The sequence below is a fragment of the Denticeps clupeoides genome, chromosome 7 (assembly GCF_900700375.1).
Source record: "Denticeps clupeoides chromosome 7, fDenClu1.1, whole genome shotgun sequence".
Classification (NCBI taxonomy): Eukaryota; Metazoa; Chordata; class Actinopteri; order Clupeiformes; family Denticipitidae; genus Denticeps; species Denticeps clupeoides.
Window position 1 is genome coordinate 6,555,319 of NC_041713.1, and position 23,272 is coordinate 6,578,590.

Below are 23,272 nucleotides of genomic sequence, written 5' to 3' on the forward strand. Positions count from 1 at the left end.
ACGTGCAGTGACCGCCTGTGTCCGAGGGTGGCGCTAGAGTCCGAAACGTCCCACGTCCGCCGGACTCTGGAGCGAGTTTCCTCACGGGCGACATGAGTGGCGGGTCGCACGACGCGTGAAGGACGCGGCCGGCAACTTCTTCTCAGGTAAAAAAAAAAAAAAAAAAAAAAAAAAAAAAACTTTTCGCGGACTGGCGCCAGAATGGCGTGAAATGACGCGGGCGGCAGGTGCATGCGAGCTGGATAAAGTCGCGGGTGCTTCCCGTCTGGCCGAATTAAAACGCGTCACCGTTTAAACGTAGCTACGTTCCTCTTCGCGCACTTTTTAAAGCAGCATAAACTTAATTTAATACCCGCCGAATGTAGGCCTGTCCACCGTGCAGGAAAGTTTGTCAAGCTTCATTAAGTATTTGCACTTCGTTCTCTGGAAAACGAGAAATAGACACTTGGTTGTGAAAGTATGAACCCGATAAGTCCTGATAAGAATGAATTATTGTTCTGGTGCTGCGTTTCATCTTGCGCTTCTCTTCCTGTTCTAATGTGCTTCCTGTTTATGTTTTTTTTTGTTGTTGTTGTCGTCGTCCTGGTTTTACATGAAGGCTGCGGTGTGACCGCAGCCATGAAGAGGAACCACCAGTGGGACGTGAGGAGCGCCCTGGCCCTGGCTGGAGCGTTCAGCTTCCTGCATTCCTGCTCCCGAGCATGTCTGCTGCCCTTCTTCACCCTGTACCTCAGATACCTGGGCCTCAGTGCCTCCATGGTGGGCGTCGTTATGGGAACCAGGCACCTCATCTGTCTGGTCTGGAACCCCATTTCCTGCCTCTTTGCCAAGCACTACGACAAGCGGCGGGCCGTCATTGTGACGTCCCTAGTCTGCTCGGCTGGGGTTGTCCTGACCATCCTACTTATGCCACCTGCCGGTGGGAAACCTGACACAAGCCACTGTAACGTCACCGAGCTCGAAATCAGCCCCACTGATGGCACCGGTTTATATTTATCAAAAGGCCGCCAAAACGCTGCAGTTTCTCTGTCTCCTGACTTTGTGTCTGCAGGGACCCAGACGCTCAGCCAAAATCGCACAGAGCCTCTTTCTCAGGCCAACACTACAGCCCCTTCCTCACCAACCCGCCAATACGGCATGCAGCACGAAGCCCCGGTCAACCAAACAGGCATCACAGGGGCAGAAGAGGCCAATGGTACTGCCTCCCTGGCAGTGTCACTGAACAGGCGTATCAGGTCCAAGGATCAACAAGCACATTACCCGTTTCTTGAGGGCCTCAACATGATGGATGACCTGCACCAGCTTTTCTTCCTGGTGCTCATCGCGGTCGGACTCTGGGAACTCGTCTCGGCGCCCCTGGAGTGGACGGCCGACGACATGGTCTACGACTACCTGGATTTTGTGGACGCCACGGACCACCACAGCCGGCTGTGGCTGTGGCGACTCCTGGGAGGGGCCTGTGGGGTGATTGGCGCAGGCGTCCTGGTCTCCAGCCTGGACTGCTCCCTGTTCGTCGGAGCCCGAATGCCCAGGAGCGCAGCGCACTTCTTCTCCTACTCCGCCCTGATGCTCCTCGCTCTGCCCGAAGCCGCGTACCTGCCGTCCTACCTTAACCACAAGCGGGAGCGGCGCCGCGGCGCCGGCGAGGCCCTGAAGGCCCTGCAGCTGATCCGGGGCGACGCCCGGGCCCTGCTGTGCGCGGTCACCGCCTTCCTGGCAGGAGCGGCCGGGGCCGCGGCCGAAGACTTCCTCCTGTGGCAGATTCAGGATCGCGGCGGCACGGAGCTGCACATGGGCGTGTCCTTGGGCCTGGCTCTGTGCTCCCAGGTGGCGTTCCCCCCGCTGACGAGGGACGGGCGCATCTCGAGGGTGGTGGGCGCCCACAGCAGGGTGCTGCTGCTGGGCGTGGCGTGCCGGGCCCTCCAGTGCCTGTACTACTCCTTCCTGTGGGCGCCGTGGGCGGCGTTGCCCGCCCAGCTGCTGGACTGCCTCAGCGTGAGCGCGGTCTGGTGGGCCGTGGGGGCGCAGTGCGAGGACGTGGCCACGCCGGGGACGGAGAGGGCCATCGGCAGAGCCTACCAAGCCACGGCGCTACATCTCGGAGCAGCAGTGGGCAGCTTCACGGGGGGCTTCGTGGTCCAGAGGTTCGGGCTGACCGCGCTCTTCCGGGCCGCGGCGGCCGCTCTGCTAGTCTGGTGCCTCGCCCTCGGCCTGCTCCAGTGGAAGATACCGCGGCAAAGGCGGATCAACTACTCCCGTCTCCTGGCAGCGGGTGCCAGCGATGGCAGCGACTCCGAGTCTGAGCAGGAGAGGGACTGGCTGGAGAAAGCCATGGAGAGTGACCAAGGCGGCAACAACAACAACAACAGCACCATCGACAACAAGAACGCTGTAAGGAATATCAGCAGGAGATGACTTTCAAAATTCACAAAAATGAAGGCAAAATTTTTTTTTCCCCATTACATTCATCAGATTTGCTGCAGCAATAATGATTAATTTATTACAGAAAAACGAGAGAGAAAAAAAAATGAGACAGAAACTATTCAGTGTGAGTGTTGTTTTGTCTGGACGAGACCATTCCGGGCCCACTGCAGTGGATGTGACCCGTCAGAATTCGAAACGTTCCTTCGCTGTTCTCCTGCCAGCAACCCTGCATCACATGACATGGCGAAGCCTGGCTCTTCCGTTTGCACAGAGTCGGCACACTGGTCACACCAGTTAGCACGGGAGCGGCTGGACTTTATTTAGATAAGTGGCCGGGTCTGATAATGGGACTGTGGAGTTACTTGCTGAAGGTGAATGGCTTGATTTGGTACTGTGTGGGTGTGTGTGGGTGTTTAACATGAACTGTTAATGCAAAAAAAAAAATTCTGTTCATTTTTTTTTTCTTTCAAAATTGACGTTTTCATTTTTTATAATTTTGATTTGCACAATTTGAGGGTTTATTGCATGCATTCCAATAAAAGTTTTGCACTTGGCAGCTGTAAGATAAGATAAATCTTTATTAGTCCCGCAAGTGGGAAATTGCATTTGTCACAGCAGAAGGTGGATAGAAACAAAAAATAAATATGCATTTATCTACGAGCAGCAAAAAATAATATGTATTTATCTAAGTAAGATGTAAAGAAAAATAGAATAGTCTCGAAAAAAGTCACCGGTACCAAAAAAGTGCGAGCAATGGACCTTGTTTCATGCGTGAAGGCGATGCTGACCAATAATAATTCCTATGATGATGATGATGAGGATGATGATGACAATCCGCTCGAAGCGTCTCGGCAGGTGGCGCCTTTTCGCAGACCGGCGCCCCGGTACCGTGAAGCGCGTTCGGTGCCCGCCGCTCGGAACCGGTCGGAGCGGGCTTTAAAACCGCGGACGCGGCTGGATTCCGGGACCTGCAGCATGGAGAAGGAGCGGAAAGCGCCGACTTCGAACGGAGGTAAAAAAAAAAAAAAAAAAAAAAAAACCCGACGGAGGGATGTTTCACGAACGCGTGACACTTACTAAACCAAGAACCAGTTCGAGTGGGTGTGTTTATGCGCGCTTATTATTATTATTCCAAATATTTCATTCATTTAAATCTACCTACACATCCAAATATTCCACACCATCACACACCTAGTTATATTGACTGAGAGCTTTTCATTGTTTTTAACCACAATTGTGTGTGTGTGTGTGTGTGTTGAGTTTACTGGGCGCCTTAATAATAAACGCATCTATGTTCTGTACAGATGATGATGATGATGATAATGGTTATGTTGACCCGCCATATGGTCTCTCCATTTATTGTCCCCGTGGACGTTACGGACAAACATTTCCTCGCTTTTCTTGTAATTTGGTGAGGCTCATTAGGGAGACATGATTGGGCCAAGAGTGTGGGAGCGTGAGGGATGCACACAACATCGATGACTTGCACGCTGCTGTGTCGTCGTGGAAGTACGAAAAAAGTCCAACTAGCTGCTTGTTAAGTACCAATCGGCTTGATGTTACGGCACGAAGCAGTGGGTGTTCGTTGGGTGACCTCCTCCACAAAAAGGATTCTGCCTGACCTCGTATTCGTGTGAGATATGGCAACTTCTCAGGCGCTGTGATTCAAACGCAGGGCCTGTCACTCAACAGCAATCGTTCTGACAGATCATCTCCTCCCTGAGCCACACAGGGTTTTGGGCTTTTCCTTCAAACAGGAGCTGGGGGTTTATGCTGCATGGACGCAGGGTTAATCCGTGCAGTGCGGTATACCAGCACTGCTGTGCCTTATGAAGTAGCCGGGGAAGCTGGGTAGGTGTCTCTATTAAAGTGGCAGGTGAGAAGAAGTTGCCAGCCGTTCCCGTCCACAGGATTCTCTCTGATCAGCATGCGACGTGATTTAAAATGCGCGAAACGCGGATGAGCCGGGAGTGTTGGATATTTAGTCGGCTTTTTGTCTAGAATCCCTCCTCTTCCATCCTGACAAGGTCAGGCAATTAAACGGCCATCCCCACGCTGCGGGATGAGTCACAGCGCATGGCCCACAACAAAGCGCGAAGAGGAGAGGGGTCTCAGCTCCGTTGTTGTGGAGTCAAGGTCCTCAAGATCCGATGCGTGTAGGAAGGGATTTTAAATCAATGAACCTGCGCACGGTCCGTCAAGGGAAAATAAAAGCATAATTCAATTCATCAATATCATGGTGCGGCGTGAGGTACGAGGCGCCTGCCGAACAAAAAAAACTAACCAAAACCAGCATGAAACACAAGAACCTCTGTGGTCTGGGTAGACAAGTCGTAGCAAAGAGAAGACCCATGAGGCAGACATATATTCAGGTCCTCGTCTTGGGACGGAGAGGAACGTGACCAGGATGGGTTTGGGAAAGGGGTAGTGAGACACACAAATGCTAACAAACTGTACAAAAGTGCATTTATTTACAGTGAAAACAATTATGTACAATTAACCCAAGAGACATTTTTCGCAAATAAAAGACACACAATATGGAGGCACAAGAAAGGGAGGGAAGTATTAGGGGACAACTAACACCACACCGACACCAACAGGACGAGATCTCTCTTTTTATGTGCTGTGGCCGCCAACAAGTCAGCGGTAGGCATGGACATCCTCCCACCAAAGCAGCCTGAAGGAGACACACACACACACACACACACACACAGACAGACACAGGTGGAGGCACATGGCCCGACAACACCGGGATGTAACAATATATACTTTTAAACACATATTACTGTCAAAAGTTCATAGAGTAGGAGCACCAGCGTAATAGGGCAAGGCCAGACACCATGTCTGCTCACTGCACGTTAAAGATGAACAAGAATACAGTTTTTTCCATTTTTAATTATGTCATTACAAATGTTTTTTAACACTTACAAGGCATTATTTTTACGTACAACATTTCCGCATTTCACCTGTAATCACAATCATGAAATATTTCAAAAGTGCAAACATAGTTTAATTTGTCTGTTGTTTTTCATACCAAATATTTCAGTTGCTGTTATCAAAAGAAGTGAAGAACGATAGAAGCCTCTGATAATGCTTTGAACATTTTAAATCCTAACCTACCGAAAAGGAATTATTTAAAAAAAAAGTCTCTCTCTAGTCTGCTGACTCCAGTCTTCTTTCTGAAAGTGTCACCTCAGGCTGTGAATCCATAGGAATGACAGGGCTGTTCCATGCCTAATTAATGGCAGTTTCAGCTTGAACTCAGCTGGACACACAGTCTTCACGTCTTCCTCTTACACGTAGCAAAAAGAAAGTTTTTATAATTCCATGAGATGTTTCTGTTGATTAAAATCGAGACCTGTTTTGTGCGTATAGGTCACATTTATAGAGGTAATTCTGCAAATTTTGTGATGAAACGGTTATTTGCTCAATTACCAGCAAGGATGGCTGAAACTCAGATTTCTCAAAGTGAAGTTATTGACCGGCCTCCCACGTAATCTCAGCACAGAGCTGCTGTCACATTTGTGGGTTCTGAAGTGTGACCCTTTTATATTAAGTCTGGCCTCATTCCCAAATGTACCTGAATCCTTCTGGATCATTCGTGAGCATACAGTGGGTACGGAAAATATTCAGACCCCCTTAAGTTTTTCATTTATATAGCAGCCATTTAAAATCATTTAAGTAAGTTTTTTCTCATTAATGTACACACAGCACACAGACATTTTTGTTAACAAAGAAAAACTGAAACATCACATTGTCCTAAGTAGTCAGACCCTTTGCTCAGTATTTAGTAGAAGCTCCCTTTTGATCTAGTACAGCCAAAAGACCTTTTTGGGAAAGATGCAATACGTTTTTCACACCTGAATTTGGCGATGCCCTGTCATTCCTTCTTGCAGACCATCTCCAGTTCTGGCAGGTTGGATGTAAAAATTGGTGGACAGCCATTTATAGGTCTCTCCAGAGATGCCCAATTAGGTTTAAGTCAGGGCTCTGGCTGGGCCATTGGACAGGCGATGAGCAGTGCCTGGTTTAGAATTAAGGCCAAAAAGTTCTGTCTTGGTCTCATCAGACCAGAGAATCTTATTTCTCACCATCTGGATTCCTTCAGCTGTATGCGGCCTGTCTTGCACTGTGGAGAGGTTTCCGTTGGGCCACTCTGCCATAAAGCCCCAACTGGTGGAGGGCTGCAGTGATGGTTGATGTTCTACAACTTTCTCCCATCTACCAAATGCATCTCTGGAGCTCAGCCACGGTGTTCTTTGAGTTCTTCTTTACCTCTGGAACTGTGATTCCACGAGGAATGAACAAGGCGATTGGCTCAAGCACAGCAACAGATTGGTTCGTTTTAAACAAACACAAACACAGGGGGTGTGGCCTGTGATGATTGCCAAGGTAATTGGGTGTGTGTTGTTGTGCAGGGTATTCAGGGGTGGTGCAGGGCATCAATGAAATCTTGAACTGGCCAACAAATTTCTTGGAAAGGAGTCTTTGTTCTTCCAAAGCGAATGAGATATTGATAAATGCTATTAATATTGTGTTTGTTTATCTTGTGCCATCATGAGACAATTAGTACTAAACTGTGATTAAAATGTATCCTAATCCTGAGTTAATTCATTTGTTTGCTTGTCGCACTTTATTTTGTGTGACATATTTGTATTTGTTCTACATGTTCTACACTAATTTCCCACCAGACAGTGTGTGACGTTTTTTTAGACACAAGAGTCACAGTCTGAGAAGCTTCAGTGACCATGCCCTTCATGTTCTCACAGAGGAGGATGTCATCTCCATGGCCGACTCCACCATCACAGTTGAAGACATCGAAGGGGAGCTTTTCAAAATTGAGCGGATCCGGGACATCCTGGTTCGCCGCGAATCCGAACTTAGATACATGTAAGCTGCTTCACTGCCATACTTTCATATACATACAGTTACCTGAGAAACGCTCCCGGTAGTGACATCTCGCTTTGATGCAGGCTGTCGGTAGGCTGTCTGTTCCATATATGGTGCTTTTGTTTTATTATTGCGATTTTTTTTTATTATTATCATATTCCTAATAAAAATGGATTTAAAAGCCCTAGCTGATAAATCCAGCTTTTCCCATGGTGTTCACAGGCTAACCACGCAGTTTCTTGTTGCTCTTTCCCATGCATGCTAATGCGAGCTTAATTGCACTTAAAGGCCTTTGTTTGTGCAGAGGAGCCTTGCCGTAGAACTAGCTTGTTAACGGCAAAGACAAATCTGAGTGGGAGCAGCTGAGAGTTTTTCAGACGATGGATTCAGCCGAACAGCTGTGTGTGTGTGTGTGTGTGTGTGTGTGAGTTAACAACCAGCCAAGGATTGTGTGTCGTCTCCCCACCGTCTCGCTCATAAATAAATGCCGTTTGAGTCCTTTGTTTTTTTTCCCTCTCTGACCCGCCGTTCCCGCCCAGCATTCCCCGGAGGAATCACCCGCAGCACCTCGAAGCCGGCCTCAGTGTTACACATCTCACGTTGAAAGCGCTTGGCCAGTACTCGGCGGAGTGTGCCCTGAGATAATGATGCCTTTAACTACAGTTTCTCACAGTGTGTGGGGGACATGAGTCTTGCTTTTACTCAACCTTAAACATAATCAGTAAAGCTAATATTTCAGCTCGTATATTGTACAAATGCATTTATTTTTTATAGTCAATTTCTTGCAATGGTCAATTCATGTTCTCAGTCAAAATATGTGTGCAGGTTAGGCTACTAACCTGGGCTACATTTGACCCATATAAATATATGATGTATACAACACATACAACACAACTTGGCGGCCTTCTAGTTAATACACTACTTCTACACTACTACGATTCCATACTACATTTGAAAAGCTGCTGTTTGAGAACTTGTTTGAACACAGTTTGCTGAACCCTGAGTGATTAGTAAATCTGGAGAAAAAGTGTCTGATAAGTGCAGTTAATGTACACATAAATCTCTCATTCAGACAGGTGATTTGGACCATTCTTTGTTGAACCTCATTCCATTATGAGATTCCATAATGAGAGTATTCCATGAGTCTTATTAATGTTTTCATGTGTTCAGACTTAATTTACTTAACTTACTTCAAGGGTAATGGTTTTGATAGCTGAGGTCTGAAAGCACTTCCTGTGAGTTAAAAGTGTCAATACATATACACTCGTGTGTGTGTGTGTGTGTGTGTGTGTGTGTGTGTGTGTGTGTGTGTGTGTGTGTGTGTGTGTGTGTGTGTGTGTGTGTGTGTGTAAATGAGTCACTCTCTAAGACACCTGGCCTGTGTTATTATTGAGCAAACAAAATGACGGCTGATTTGAATGAGATGAATGGGTCAGAGTTCAAGGTATCCTGTGTTCAGAGAAGTACCAAGGCCGTATCGCTGTAAGAAGCTTACACTGGAATCTAGAACTAGAACTCCAGCCAATAGAGCAACACCAAAACTGGAAAAACAAGCTTTTGCAGTGAAAAAATCCATATAGTATAATGATTCTAAAATATTAATATTTAATAAATGGGAGGTTTTTTTTTTGTCAGGATGGATGACATACAGCTGTGTAATGAGATCATCAGACTCAAGAAGGAGCTGCAAAAGTTAGTCACAGTACCAGGTGAGAACGTCTGATCATGTCCGGTTCCTCACTGTAGACGAGCATTTGTTTCACTTATCCAAAAACGCACAATTTCAAATACAATCCAAAATGTAAAGAGCCTTTATTCTCACCACACAAGTGTCATTTTACTGGCAAATTGGTTTTTCCTCCAGTTGAGAGACATTGCAACATATCAGCGCTAAAGTGAAGCATCCATTTTTCAGGTCCTTCTTCAGTTCCCTTGGAAAGGAACTGTTTTCAGGTTTTAATTGCATTTGCCGTATTAGTTTACTTAATTAGATAACCGACTGGCTGCTAACACCAGCCTCACCTTGACCATTCTTTATCAGATACGGACAAGACAAATGAGGATCGTCAAAGGGAGGAGGAGCTGCTCCAGCAGATCCACAAGCTGGTGGAGACACGGGAATTCCTGGTGGACGATGTGGAGTTTGAGCGGCTCAGGCACGTTCTCCGCCCACACCGCCACCCGTCAACATACAGAGGAACAGGCTGTGGAGTAGCCCTCTGGGTCCCCTGCTGTGACATTTGCATCACCCCGTGTCCAGCTGCGATCGTGAAGTGGAAATTGGCCGATTGATTGATGCGATTGGGGGGTTGAGATTAACCAACTCCTCAGAGGTAGTCAGGCTGCAGCTCAGTTCTATGCAGTGGCCGTGTGAAATGGTGAGTCACACACTTAAAGCAGCAGACGCCCCCAAGCACCGGGAAATTTGTCTGCAAATTTGCTCTTCAGAATGCCAGGGGCTGGTGGTAGTGGACAAGGCGGAAGTCCTCGCTTCACATTATTTGTAAGGCTGCTCAATTAAGTGCAGATTTTTTTGATGAAACTGATGAAAGTCACAATTCTAAAAGGTTTGAGAGTGTGTCAGCATCCTTTCTGATCCCAAGGTTTGGGGTTGGTATTCGCTGTTATTTATTGTACTTTGTGATTCAGTTTTATTGGTTATTTTATTATTATTCCTGTAAAACTGGTGAGCTGGTGCCATAGGACCAGGTATATTGGCAGAAAAACGATTTGTCAGTTCAACAATTTGTGCTGGATGCATGTAGTAATTAATAATTAATTATTAACTATGCTCTTTTAATGAGGGTTAAACCATGTTTGCGAAACTACCCCTCTAAAATTGGTCTACTCCTGTGACCAAAACTATAACAAGCCCAGAAAACGTTTCTAAACCGTAATGTCCATCATCATGATAGTCAAAGCATTGAAATATGACTCTTTGCTTGTAAACACACTCATGCACAGTGTCCATGTGAGCCATTCTCCACATGTCTTGGCTTTCTGTGCCTGAATACGCCAGTGAGTGATGCAGCTGACAGCTATTGGAGGTGGGTGGGAACTACTGAAATCCTGTGTGGGGGGCTTTCAATTATTCAAGCTGCATCTGAAAGACAAAGGCCGAAGACCAAAAGATGGCAATTTGTCAGTGTAGTCTTACCTCTTTCCAAGTTGTGCCTCTAGGTGTAAAGTTGCGATCAGTAAAGTATCCATCCATCTATATAAAGTCTATCAAAAATGTAATAAACATAAGGTTTATTGGAATTCAGACTTTTGAACCTCACTGTTAGTGGTTATGGGAATGTTTCATTAATTACACTCATCAATCTTTACCAGGGAGCGGGAGGAGGACAAAGAAATGGCAGAATTCTTAAAGGCCAAATATCCCAAAAGCTCCAAACAAGCAGGTAGGAAGATGCATGGGTCCTTACAGAGCCTCAAACCTGTTTTTTTTTATAAATATCATTCAAACTATAATTCACATTCAATTGTTTAAAAGACAGCTACTGTATGTCATTCACTCAGTCAATGAGGAGCATAATATTCTACACTCATATTTACTTATTCAGCAGAATCAGAATGTCAGACAAAGTGAATCATCTTCTATCCAGGTGTATGTGGTAGTCAAGTGAATTTTTCTCTTCCTGTTTCTCCTGCTCTCCTAGACCCAAAAAAGAAGCAGAGAGCGGCTTCCAGCACTCAGCCGAGCTCCTCTCCTTTCATCACCAAAACCGGATTCGCTCTCCTCAAAGAGTGCTGCAGCTTCACCTGCACCATCATGTAGAAAGACCGATGGGGACAAGAGGAGAGAGACGTGGGGGGTGATGCAGGCTACACTCAGGGAGAGCTCTATAAAATGACTGGAGAAAGAAAAAAAAAAAAAAAACCTCCCTCATTCAATCTTCATTTCACCAGTTGTGTGTGTGAGAAAGTAATGTGGCTCTTACAGCAATTTGAGGAAAGTCAAATAAGGAGCCATGGGACTTGGCATAGAAACCTCACCTAATTTAAAAAGAAGTTATGTATGAAACTTAATAACGGCTTCACAAAAAATATTGAGATAAAAGTAATAGAATTGTATTTCTATAATTATCAATATGCACTCACTGGACACTTTATTAGAGACACATATCCTCCGGTGAAGAGCCTGCAGAATAGCGGGTGTCAGCTACTGATCCCCGGGCATCAAAATAAGTAGCTCTGTATTCATGAAGCCTTTCATACATACCAGCTACAGCAGGAAACAGATTTTTCCTCTCTAGGTCCACAACAAGGGCCCCGTCTGGTGACTGGAGTTGTTCTTAAATGTCTGCTGAGTTGATTGGTAAACTGATGATAAGGGAATAGGTAGGTGGAACCATCAGTTCCCAAACTCAACCCAGCAAACAGCCTAAAAGGGAAACACACGCGCCAAACACAGAGCACCCAAACCACTCTCCGGCCCAAAGGACATAACACCCGTGCACCAGGATTATGTACTCAAAACAATCGGTGTTGCTAGTAAAGAACCTGACAAGTGTATGTATTCCACATTTCCAGAGCAGAACATCCCTGTATAGCACGTGGCTGCGCCGTAGGACGTAAACTGTTCAGTGTCTTCTCCGTAGAAGAGGCCTCTATTTTTCTGACATGTGCAGTGTTGTCATCATCTGAGCTGATTACCACTTTGTCGGATGTGCCCTTGAGTTTTGTGTCTTCACAGGAGCCAACACCAGGCTCTCTGCAGTTTATTTCCTGTAGTGTGGAATTAAATTGCAAGGAATTTTTTTCCATTAAAAAATCTTTAAGCATTTACTCAAACAAATATATAAATGTATAAGGAACAATGATGTTGCACACATATGACGCCCTCACGTATTATTGATTGTGTAAGTGTTGGCTTAAATGTGTGAAGTAATGGTTGCATGCATTCCAGAGCCATAAAGGTTGTCCTATGCTGCTGACTGTCTGACACTACTGTGCCATGTGTAATATTTGTACAAAGTCTTTCTGTATTTGCTGTTTTATTAAATTTGAGTTGCCTGAGTGCATGTGACATGCTTCAAAAGAGCGTGCATCCTTTATGGTTTTCAAATAGTATGGTCTAAATAGTAATTATGTCTACTTTTTCAGTAGACATTGTGACATTGATATTCTAAACCAACACGTTTTCTTCATATGTTGCTGCATATTTTACTGTATTGTTATCCTTCTATTGTCAATTGAAGTTTTACTATAAAAGGCCGCTTTCCCCTGAAGGATAGAATAGGTGTTACATCCCATAAACTGTTACCTCCTGCGGAAGCAGGAGAACTGCAACCTGAATTCCTGACTCCTAATTGCTGTAGTCTTAATTAATTCCACTGAGCGGCTCCGCGAGGTGCTTTTCTCGCTCCCTTGGCCGGGGAGAGCAGTCGATGGTGTTCGTCAGCATGTAGTGATAATTGGAAAGCTGTTTCTCATTTGTTGCAGCATATGTTTTGGGTTGTTTTTTTTAGCGTGGAGGGATGCAGTTGGGTGTGAAGAGCAATCTGCAACCGAGGCAGTGTTGACAGAGCGCCACTGGGTATGGCGCTGTGGAATCTAACCTACAGAATTCCTATGGCAACATTGCCTGTGTCAATTGTCATGACAACAGGGCCGATTCCTCTGCTCTCGCACCGCTGGATCACCTTGTAAGCATGTTCATGATTCTCTCCTGCAGACATACCCCCCCAACCCTCCATTGAACTGAATGGTGACTCATGCTGCTCATTGTGGGAGGGGGAAGGTGATGCACAGTGGAGCTGGGGGAATAGGTGAGAGTTAAAATGCTGCAGTTTTGGCCCACTTCTACTCTACACAGTATTGAAATTCAGGTACATGCATGCACAGTTGGCAAATACTATTCAAATGAATTGCCAAGACATTATGATCATATTTGCACTTCAGTGTAAAAATTGTTTCACAATTTTAAAACAGTCAATAACAGATATATATTACAAGCATCACAATATTTATTGGTCTACAGGAATTCAGACACTCACTCACTTTCCATAAACACTCAGGGTCACGGCTGCCAGAGCCCATCCCGGGACACCGAGCAGAGTAGGGACTCACCCAGGGTGGGGCTCCGGTCCACCACAGGGTGTGCACAAACACACACCATTCACTGACACTCACACCTACGTCAACTCAGCCAGGATCGCCAGATCACCTAGTGCTCATGGACAGGACGGAAACAGTCCGAGACGAAACTCTTGCTCACAACCTTGAAGGTGTGAGTCCACAACGCTAACTGCCGTGCCACCATGCAGTCCACAACAGGAACTACTGTGAAGAATATTGACTTGTCCTGCACTCTTTGATCCCACGTCTAGCCCTTACTCCAGGGCTTTGGATCAATCATCAACACTGCAGTAGCATAGAGTGGAACAGACTTTCTACGTATCTGGGATCAAGTACTTAATTCTCAACCGTCACACCTTCTTGCACTACACAATAATGTTCTATATTGCAAAAATATGCAGCAATGAAAAAAAAAATTATTTGCTGTGAAAAACCACATCCTAAAATAACAGTGGTATGGGTTAAACACTCCAGGACAAGGTGAGTTTTTACTAACAAATTGATTTCACAGTGCGAGACTAACAGTGACAGATTAAGAGCTTCATGCGTCACTGAAGACGCCTCTCCATAATTATTCAAAGCAAATATTTCCCTTAGTCTATAAAGAAAAGCCGCCTATTTTCTCAGACATAAACTCTACCTGACAGTCTACCTGATCTGAAAGTCGGTGTGTCGGTGCAGTGCAGCATTCTCATGTAATATCTGATGTGTTGTATCGGCCGTGTGCATCTTTTTATTAACAGGCTATAGTGGCAAAGATTTCAGATGATCAGACAAATGAAATCTTTTTCATATCCTGTTCTGGGCATGTGTGTGTGTACTGAGGGCATCAAGAGTTTTTCACATACAGTATAGTCTGATTGTGTGTGTTCTTTTATATTTTTACGTTCCTTCTTCATAGCCTCGTTTCTTTATAATGGGGAGCATAACATTCTACATTCAAATTTATAATGAAAAAGAATAAAAATGAGCAATAGTTGCCAATAAAATCATGGATGTACTGTAAATAGTGACATGTTCAAACACCTGAATTGATGAGTGCTCTGTTTGCAAATTATTTTTAAAATATATATACAGTTTTAAATATGGTCTGTAATTAACATGCATTTTTCATCTGCCAATTTGAGAACTAACAAAAAAAGTCTTAAATTCTTTAGAGCATAAAACTTAAAAATCACAAGACTCTGTCCTTGCTGTCCACACAATACAGCTACACATTACAGCTACTGCTGTCTACACATTACAGATTTTAACAACTGGGAGCACTGAGTCAGGAACAGCAGTGTGAAATTTTTTATGTAGATTCACTGTCTTTTCTTAATGGAAAATTAGATCCTAATCCATAGAAAGGTGTTAGCTGTACAAAGTTTTTAAGATTTACACCAGCTTGTAGGGATTTTACGAATGGTCATTAATGTGAAATGTGAAATCATTGTAAAATGTACTATACAAAAAGGTGTATAATAAGCACAGAGCTGAGGAGCTGTGGCAGGTCACTGTCGATGTTCTTCAGGCAGGGAAATGCTCTTGTGGTGTCTGTGTGTCGGCATCACACGCATCCTGATGTCACACCTGAGACATCTCCATCGACCCATGGTCACCTGGTGTGGCACTTTGTCTTGTTTTTGTCACCATCCTTTGGGTTCAACTGTCAGTAGGACCACTGTGATGGCACAGAGCACTAAACCTATTTGCATTGCTCCTTGCAAACAGCTTCATGCATGTGAAATAGAATTAAGCTGAATGGATTTGCCAGTAAAATGTGCTCAGCGAGTTTAAAATGAGAGTAGTCGTCTGCTCTGTTTGTTCAACTCTAAATGACCTACGATCAAGCCACTGGCTCATGATTTTAGTTAAGTTACTTTGCCTTTTATTAAGGGGGGGTAGTGGTAGCATGACTTTAACTTCACTTTATTAGTAATGATCAGGCTTTCAGTTGATTGGTATATCTGGTGTACTTTATAACTGTATGAATCATTGACCTCAGTAAAGATGCAGGCTTCAGTGTGTGTGTCTGTGCCTGTGATAGACTGTTATTATTATGGTACCCTTCTTATGCTAAAAGTGAAAGTGAAGTGAAAGTGAAGTGATTGTCACTTGTGATACACAGCAGCACAGCAAACAGTGCACACAGTGAAATGTGTCCTCTGCATTTAACCCATCACCCTGAGTGAGCAGTGGGCCGCCATGACAGGCGCCCGGGGAGCAGTGTGTGGGGACGGTGCTTTGCTCAGTGGCATCTCAGTGGCACCTTGGCAGATCGGGAATCGAACCGGCAACCTTCTGATTGCGGGGCCACTTCCTTAACCGCTAGGCCACCACTGCCCTAACTTCAAATTAAAAAAGCTCCATGAGCTGCATGAAATATATTAGGATGGTTAAAAAACTGCACACCTTTTCCTGTCTTTAGAAGGACAGTGGGTCCTCACTAAGACCTAAATGCGAAACACACATACACAGACTATGACTCATTGTGACGCATCCCTGGCATTTAATGGCAAAATCCTGAAATTAACTGCTCTATGAGCCCCTCAGAAAGATCACTCCGTGGTTCAGTCCAATGACTATGCAACCTTCTTACTTCATTTGCTTTTCGTGCATGCGTTTCATTTAAAAAGCACAAGTTGTTCTGTTGACTTTACAATTTTACAGTGAAATACTCTTGCAAGCTTGCTTCTATACAATGGAAGTTAAACAGCGTCCTAGTGTGGCAGATGTGTGTAATAACAGTCATATTGCCTGTTTTTACACCTTGGATTCAATACTTTACAGTTTTTAATCTACACAGAAATCAGGATATTAGTAAAGAGAAGGTTGGGGGTAATTATAGGAAAGAGATCGTGTATGCATATAATTTTAGCTTTTTTTTTTAATATACTTAATCAATTCTGAATTAGTTTATATAAACTATAGTTTATACAAACTTTTTGTTGGCTGCAACAATTACTTCCTTAAGACTTTTCTGTATTTATTTAGTTCAGACGTTAACTGTTAATATTATGATGATGAAAAATTTTACAAAAATGAGACAGATGAAAAAAAAAAACATAAAATACGAACAACTAAATACGTGAATATGAATATGTGGTGGAAGGGGATAAACACATACGTGTAGTATAAATGTCATGAACTTGTTGCGTAGGATCGGCGTGTCCCTTTAACAGATGACGTCACCGGGGCTAAGTTGACTCGCTTGCCGCATGAAGCCACTCAGGATCCTCAATAAGGGCTGCGGGCGTTAGGACGAGCAGCGGGATGGACTTTTTAATAGGGAGTCCGTTTTCCACCCCGGTGGGCCAGCGAATAGGTAACCGTAGCATCTTTACACACACTTTACACGACCCGGACCTACGCTTGGTAACCAGTCTGGTCCGCCTAAACTCAGCAGCCCGTTTGGTTTGCAGCCAGCTGTTGCTTGAAAGCGCTTAAAACAATCGTTAATAAAAAATGTTATTGTTTCTCAGCTAAGGCAATGGCGTGGTTGGCTCGAGTGCATCGTAAATTGTTCATAGCACTATAAAACTTGCCGTTTAATTAATTTATTAAGATTGACAGAGCAGTAAACGATTAAGTCGGTATTGGCACATCTTCCAGCCAATCACATTACAGAGGCGGGTTGAAAGCAGGTAATTCCAGCCTTGTGATTGGCCAGATTGGTGCTGTTTTTTGTCTGCAGTGGGCGAAGACTAGCATCTCACTTCCTATACACAGACGGGATCTGACCTAATTCGAAAGTTAAGAAGGGGATTCTATCATTTTAATATTTTAATCTACGTCACAATAACTTACATTTTTGTTTATTAGGATTTAAAAAAAATAAAAGACCATGGATCGGGACAGTTCTACATGCGTCTTGCCACTGTTTCTGCTGTGTGAAAGTGTTCAGTTTTGCTGAAGCAGACCCCCACTTCCACACTGAACACTTTACCCCTCGGTCGGGTGGCATTTCAAATGGCCAAAATAATTTGCCTAAGCGCCAAGGCGGCATCAGCTGCCAGCTGATCAGCTGACATGAATCCAGGGGCCGAGCGAGAGAGATGGCTGTTAATAAGCAGCGAGTGATTTCGTGCGCTGGAACTGCAGTGCAGTGACCTGCCCGTCGGCCCCAGCAACATGCAGAACAGCAGAATGCTCTGTTTGCACTCTTGACGCCCGTGTTGTTACATAAACACTGAGACATGCTCGGTGTCCTTGGGGTGTGTCTGTAACAACTTAATAAATGTCTGTCAGTCATAAGTTTGTTTTTTTTTTCTTCCAGACTGTATTGTGCAGTTGTTAAATGTGCTCACTGTTTCCAATGATATGAAATTCACTCAGTTTGCAGACAGTAGACAGAATTTAAAACTAGCTGATGAATTTGTCTGTGCTGTGGTTTGTTTGTAGAGCATGCCACGAGCGCCGCTCTGCAGTCAGAAGACTGGGCCCTCAATATGGAGATCTGTGACATAGTCAATGAGACGGAGGATGGGTACGTCACCACGCAATGCCACTGGCCTGCACAATGAGCGTTGCTTGTATCCACTGTTTACAATGCATTTTTTGTTGCAGACCTAAAGACGCAGTCAGGGCAATAAAAAGGAAGATTGTGGGAAATCGGGACTTTAAAGAGGTCATGCTGGCACTGACTGTGAGTGTTTCTGTTAAAATGAATATTTTCAGAATGCTGAAAAAGCATTATTTAGTAAAAGTCTTACTGACATCAGCCGTTTTAAATATCCCCATGCTTGAGGTCTTCTAGGTTCCAGAAAAAATGTTAGTGAGTTCTCTCTAAGATACAGAATACATCTAATACAACTATTCCACTCTACATGTATCCCAGAAATTTCCAGCGTTTACGAGTCATTTATGACATGAACAATGTCTGGTATAGATTTTTTTATGCACCTAACAAGTGTTTCCCATCCCAAAAAACAAGGACCCTAAATTTTTGAATGGTAGTGTTTTTTTTTATAGATCTTTTTCCCTTCCTGGGTTCCAGGTACTAGAGGCTTGTGTAAAGAACTGTGGTCACAGGTTCCATGTTCTCGTTTCAACCCGGGAGTTTGTGGAAGGGGTTCTGGTCAAAGCTATTCTGAACAACCCTCCACTGATCGTGCAGGACCGAGTATTAACCCTCATACAGGTTTGTGTTATGTTTTAGAGTTGTATAGTTTTATTATGTAAATTGCGTAGATTTTATTATGCTGTCTGTGAATTCATTCAGTAGTACATTTTAAAAACTACTTATCTCTTTATCTTTATTGTCATTGTAGCAATGAGACATTGTGCAGAAAAATGAAAGAAAAATCAAATGCAATTACTCAATCAAAACTAAAAGAAAAATATGCAATGAAATTATCCAATTAACAGCACAACAATGTTTTTCCACATACGTCATATTACACTTGTTTCTTATCCAATGTTAACTTAGACAGTTCCTGTGTGCTATAGATGTTGTCAGCTCCACATAATGTAAGATAAACGAGTAGTAATACTAACACACATGCTGATTAAAATAAAGCACTAGTACACAGTTTTTGACATTTTAATGTTCGTTCATGCTGCGATACTCTGTTTTTTTAAGACCGATAGTTGCTTGGGTGTGTACCTGTCGTCTGATCCTACGTCTGCTTTTTAGGCGTGGGCCGACGCATTCCGCAGCTCGCCAGCTCTGACAGGCGTGGTCTCTGTGTATGAAGACCTCAGAAGGAAAGGCTTGGAGTTCCCCATGAACAACTTTTCACCCATCCACACTCCAATCCGGGTGTGACATTACTTGATTAGCTTATGAGTTGCCTGTGGAATGTTTTTTGTGAAAGCTGCAGTGCCCCCAATCTGGCAACACAGAATCTCTAATAGTTTACACAAAACTGTAACTTTTTATTAAACAAAATAAAAAGTCAACTTTACAGGGCAATCATTGCTAAGGAACTGCTGCTATTGTTTTTCAAATCTCATCCACAGAGTATTCCAGAGAGCCAGTGTTCCTCTCCTGTTACCGGGTCTTCCACACCTGCCTCTCCTACCCCTCGGCAACCTGTGCCCCCTCAGAACGTGGACGGTCCATTCACACTCTCACCCGACCAGGTTACATATGGCCAGCCATTGTATTAGGCAATGTATTTGTTTAGAATATACTTATCGGAATATATATATCCGATGGTAACTTCTGTCTCAGATGAAGCAGTTGAGGTTGGACCTGTGGTCCATCAGGGGGAACCTGACAGTGATGTCAGACATGATGAATCAGCTGGATCCGAGTTCCACTCAGTCGACAGACAAAGAGCTGCTACAGGTCAATTCTCCTTCCAAGAAAGCTTTTCTGTATTCACCACACATTTGGCTTGTGGCCGTGTCACAGCAGGAAATATTCTTTAATTTCTTCATTTTGAGAACTCTGACACACACCTTTTATTCATTTCATATGAAAGCCCTTTTAACGTTAATGGGGAAAACATAATAATTAATGGAGAAAAGCATATTGAAAGTAAATGGTTTGTTGATAAAGGTAGGAGATATATGACTATTGTGGCTAGAAGGGAATAGTCTCTGTTGCTACATGCTTATTATGTTGTAACTATTATGTCTGCCTTTCATCTCGCCAGTAGCAGTTGTACACGACGTGTAAGGATGTGCAAAATCGTCTCGTCAAGGTGATTCCCAGCCTGAGTGAGGAGAAGCTGATAGGGGAGCTGTTGGCGGCCAATGACGAAATCAACACCACCTTCACTCGATACCACAGGTCTGCCGCAGCGTCTTCGGAAGGCCACTTTCTCGCATGCGGATGGCGTTAGCTCAGCCACGCTGCTAAGTGATGCCCTTACGCTCCCCTTGTGTTCAGAAAGGCTCTTCTTCCCCCTTCTGTAGGTTCGAGCGGCAACTGAAAGCATCGAATTCCACGCTGCAGGTGATTTGTCTAATACTTGCTTGTCCTCAGTAAAACATGCAATCGCCATCTAGCGACTCGACTGAGCTTTTTGTATGTCTTGAAATGCCAGAGTCCAACCTGTGCCAACCTCATAGACCTCAGCACTGATTCCAAGCCCCTCAGCCCGGCAGAGATTACCAGCCAGTGTTCACCTCTCAGACAGTCGGCAATCGGCAGTTTGTCTAATCAGATGGCTGGTCTGAGTAAGACTTTTTTTTTTTTTATGTTAAAGTGAAGCACATGCACACTTTTCTCGTCACTGGAACCTGTCTGTCTGGTCCGCTGCAGGTACGCAAGACTCTGAGAACCATGCAGAACTAAAAAGGTAGAGGCCGTCACACCTCAGAATTCATTCCAAAGACTCCACTTCTACTTTTTCACAGATAAAATATTGAGCACAGATGTAGACATGGAAGAATACTGCTGGAATGCAGACTGTGTGTAAATTAGGATAAATGCTCCTGTTGAGCTTACGTTTCTCAGGTTCTATTTGTGGTTATGATTAATAAAGCCCTGTGCTGTAAATGGAAACCAAATAGTAGTATCTATGCCACAAATTACAGACTAATTGCAGAAGGGCTGGACATCCGTGACCGCAGTGATATTCTTATTCAGCTGCCCGATGCTCAGTCATGTGACCGAATGTGTCTTGCAGTGATCTCCTGGAAAAAGCTGGCAGTGAGGAGGGCCTTGCCCGTGCTTCTGATCAAAGGCAGTACAGTGCAAGAACGGTTAGTGTTTCTAAAGTAACTACTGCTTTTTTTTTTTTTTTTTTTTTTTTTTACATTTGTGTGTCTTTTTTTTTTTTATTATTGTGTGCTAGGCTCAGTGTTCTTTACAACATGCATTTGTTAAAATACAATGTTCTGTAAGTTTTCTGAATAGACTTTTTTTTTATTTATTTAGCTTTGTTAATTCTGTGTTTAATGTCTGCATGCCACTCATGCATCCCTGCCTAACCTCATCCCATGTGATGCATATTTTAAATGTAAAGGACGACAGCCCAGACTCCAGCCCACTCAGCTCCTCCCCCCAGCTTGAATGGATGAAGGAAAAAGGAATGGTGGGTCTGGCTGGCTGGTAATGACTGCGGCCTAATTTGCTGCTTCCGTTCCAGTGAGCTGCTCTGCCTCTAACCTTGATGCTCATTTGCTGACTTTGGTGTTTTTCTTTCTTCCAGCTGAATGAACATCTCCGCTCCCATGGTGTTCATTTGCTTTTCTGATTGCTTGATTGCTTTTGTGAGCTGTACTTTGACAGAACGTGTGCTGGTTGTCTGGTGTTTTGGGCTTGTGCATATATTGAATGAGGTTTTTTTATTTTTTTATTTTTTCTTCTTCTTCAGCATCATTGCATTCAGTGTGTTTTGGGTGGCATTTGATGATCTAAATGCTGCGGTACTTTATGGGACTTATCTCTCACTGAACTGAAATGCAACATTTGGCCTCTGTGTCCTTTTTTTGTGGGGTTTCCAATTTTGTTGTGCATCACTCTCTAATTTCTCTCAGGTTCCTCTGAACCAGGACCACGTGATGGATGACATTGAGAAATGGCTGGAGGTTGATGAGGTATGCCTCTGCCATTCGGCATGAGTATCTGTGAAGTTTGATGTTTTTGCCTACAGGCAAAAATCCACTCGTAGACTTTGCTCATGTAAATGTCATTTCAGCTTCTAGAGATAGTTTGTTTGTTTGTTGGAAGTAGAATCATTTGTAAATTTTTGAGTATTTTATACCCTTTATATGTACTGAATGACAAAAATTCTCTGGTGAAAAAACTGACTACATAGATGAATTGAAAATTGCATTCTTTAATGAACAGGAGGATGACCTGGGAAATGCCGAAGGAGTGACAAGTGAAGGTATTTTTTATTTTTTTTTACTTTTAATGAACAGGGCCAATAGTCGTGTTTTTGACTTTCTTCTTCTTTCCACTCCATTCCAGAATTTGACAAATTCCTGGCAGAGAGGGCAAAAGCCGCTGAGCGCCTCCCATCTGTCAAGGCATCATCCCGAGATCCCAAGTCAAACTACTGATGTTCAGTTCCCCTCCCTTCCACAGCTGATCCTTTAGCCCAGCCGCACTAAACTGGCTGTGATGTCAAACTACTAAAGCTACTTCTGCGTGTAATAGGTCAGTTTCCCATAGTGCACAGAAGCACTTTCACTGTGCAAATGCACTCTTTTTAGACCTTTTTTTCTACAGTGGGTTTATATTAATGCTGTTATTAATACTGAGCACAAGGGTTTTTAAAATACGACTTACTGCTGGCTGCACTATTAATTTTTGTGGTTTCAAGAGGTTCATAGTTACAGAGGTCTGGTTTTTGTATTCTCTTATTTTGCTCAATACACTTTAAAACACTTTCATGATTCTTCCGTAACTGAAGGAAAAGTTGGTGAAAGAGAAATGCTACTTCGTTTTGTATGTTGCAATTAGGGGAGATATGTCCATGAACCCTGCAGAGAGATGAATGGACAACTTATTTATGATTTGATATTTCAGTAATAACATAAGTTGTATTATAATAAAGTGTTGAGTTTAGCCTATTGGTATGTTCGGTAGGTTAGCCTGTTGTAGACTTATGTATTACTCTCATACGAGGGCAAAACTGATTTGAATGAAGTACTTGAAATATGCTATAGGGTGGAGTAACATGCCATGAAACTATTAAAATGTTGAGATCAGGGGCTGCTCAAGAGTGTTTTTGTCTTTTTGTATATTTATATAGACCTTTTGCCCATTAACACATTTTTATATTTGTGATTTAATGACGATAAGTTACTATGCATCATAAAATATGCTTTGTATGTTTATTTTTCGTACAAAATAATATTAAAAGTGGTCAATATGCAGATTCTTCAGATTTAATTTGAATCTTCCCAAAACAAGTAAGAGCATTTGCAATTTCATAATAAATGAGATTGTAGTTGTAGAAGAATAAACACAATATGGCATTTTTGACAG

The 23,272-nt window shown here is 43.6% G+C and overlaps 3 protein-coding genes across 4 annotated transcripts; all 3 read left to right on the forward strand.

The window, feature by feature from the left end:
• The first annotated feature begins 37 nt into the window (after window positions 1-37).
• On the forward strand, window positions 38-2,978 carry mfsd6l (major facilitator superfamily domain containing 6-like). Its single transcript, XM_028986623.1, has 2 exons — window positions 38-146; window positions 599-2,978. Exon 2 carries the CDS (start codon window positions 619-621, stop codon window positions 2,413-2,415), a length of 1,797 nt encoding a protein of 598 aa, XP_028842456.1. The 5' UTR covers window positions 38-146; window positions 599-618; the 3' UTR covers window positions 2,416-2,978.
• On the forward strand, window positions 2,667-11,225 carry LOC114794213 (uncharacterized protein C16orf45). Its single transcript, XM_028986624.1, has 7 exons — window positions 2,667-2,795; window positions 3,269-3,436; window positions 7,194-7,314; window positions 8,950-9,023; window positions 9,356-9,470; window positions 10,648-10,718; window positions 10,977-11,225. Exons 2-7 carry the CDS (start codon window positions 3,400-3,402, stop codon window positions 11,093-11,095), a joined length of 537 nt encoding a protein of 178 aa, XP_028842457.1. The 5' UTR covers window positions 2,667-2,795; window positions 3,269-3,399; the 3' UTR covers window positions 11,096-11,225.
• Window positions 11,226-16,567: 5,342 nt separating this feature from the next.
• On the forward strand, window positions 16,568-22,992 carry tom1 (target of myb1 membrane trafficking protein). 2 transcript variants are annotated; one of them, XM_028987551.1, is made up of 16 exons: window positions 16,568-16,705; window positions 17,782-17,866; window positions 17,947-18,025; window positions 18,377-18,520; window positions 19,016-19,141; window positions 19,342-19,464; window positions 19,556-19,672; window positions 19,986-20,119; window positions 20,245-20,284; window positions 20,376-20,508; window positions 20,594-20,630; window positions 20,961-21,036; window positions 21,300-21,368; window positions 21,814-21,873; window positions 22,127-22,166; window positions 22,250-22,992. In XM_028987551.1, the coding sequence occupies exons 1-16, from the start codon at window positions 16,654-16,656 to the stop codon at window positions 22,339-22,341; spliced, it is 1,407 nt and encodes a 468-aa protein (XP_028843384.1). In that variant the 5' UTR covers window positions 16,568-16,653; the 3' UTR covers window positions 22,342-22,992. The 2 variants fall into 2 exon arrangements, with proteins under 2 accessions (XP_028843384.1, XP_028843385.1); XM_028987552.1 differs by lacking the exon at window positions 21,300-21,368.
• The last annotated feature ends 280 nt before the right edge of the window (window positions 22,993-23,272 follow it).

What these genes read in the sequence shown, in the direction of transcription:
- tom1 (XM_028987551.1), top strand. Translation starts at nt 16,654, where the DNA reads ATGGACTTTTTAATAGGGAGTCCGTTTTCCACCCCGGTGGGCCAGCGA. An exon ending in CAGACAAAGAGCTGCTACAG is followed by an intron (nt 19,673 to 19,985) that starts GTCAATTCTCCT and finishes TCTCGCCAGTAG; the next exon opens with CAGTTGTACACGACGTGTAA. An exon ending in GGATGAAGGAAAAAGGAATG is followed by an intron (nt 21,369 to 21,813) that starts GTGGGTCTGGCT and finishes AATTTCTCTCAG; the next exon opens with GTTCCTCTGAACCAGGACCA.
- LOC114794213 (XM_028986624.1), top strand. Translation starts at nt 3,400, where the DNA reads ATGGAGAAGGAGCGGAAAGCGCCGACTTCGAACGGAG. An exon ending in GTGGAGTTTGAGCGGCTCAG is followed by an intron (nt 9,471 to 10,647) that starts GCACGTTCTCCG and finishes AATCTTTACCAG; the next exon opens with GGAGCGGGAGGAGGACAAAG. An exon ending in CAAAAGCTCCAAACAAGCAG is followed by an intron (nt 10,719 to 10,976) that starts GTAGGAAGATGC and finishes CTGCTCTCCTAG; the next exon opens with ACCCAAAAAAGAAGCAGAGA.
- mfsd6l (XM_028986623.1), top strand. Translation starts at nt 619, where the DNA reads ATGAAGAGGAACCACCAGTGGGACGTGAGGAGCGCCCTGGCCCTGGCT.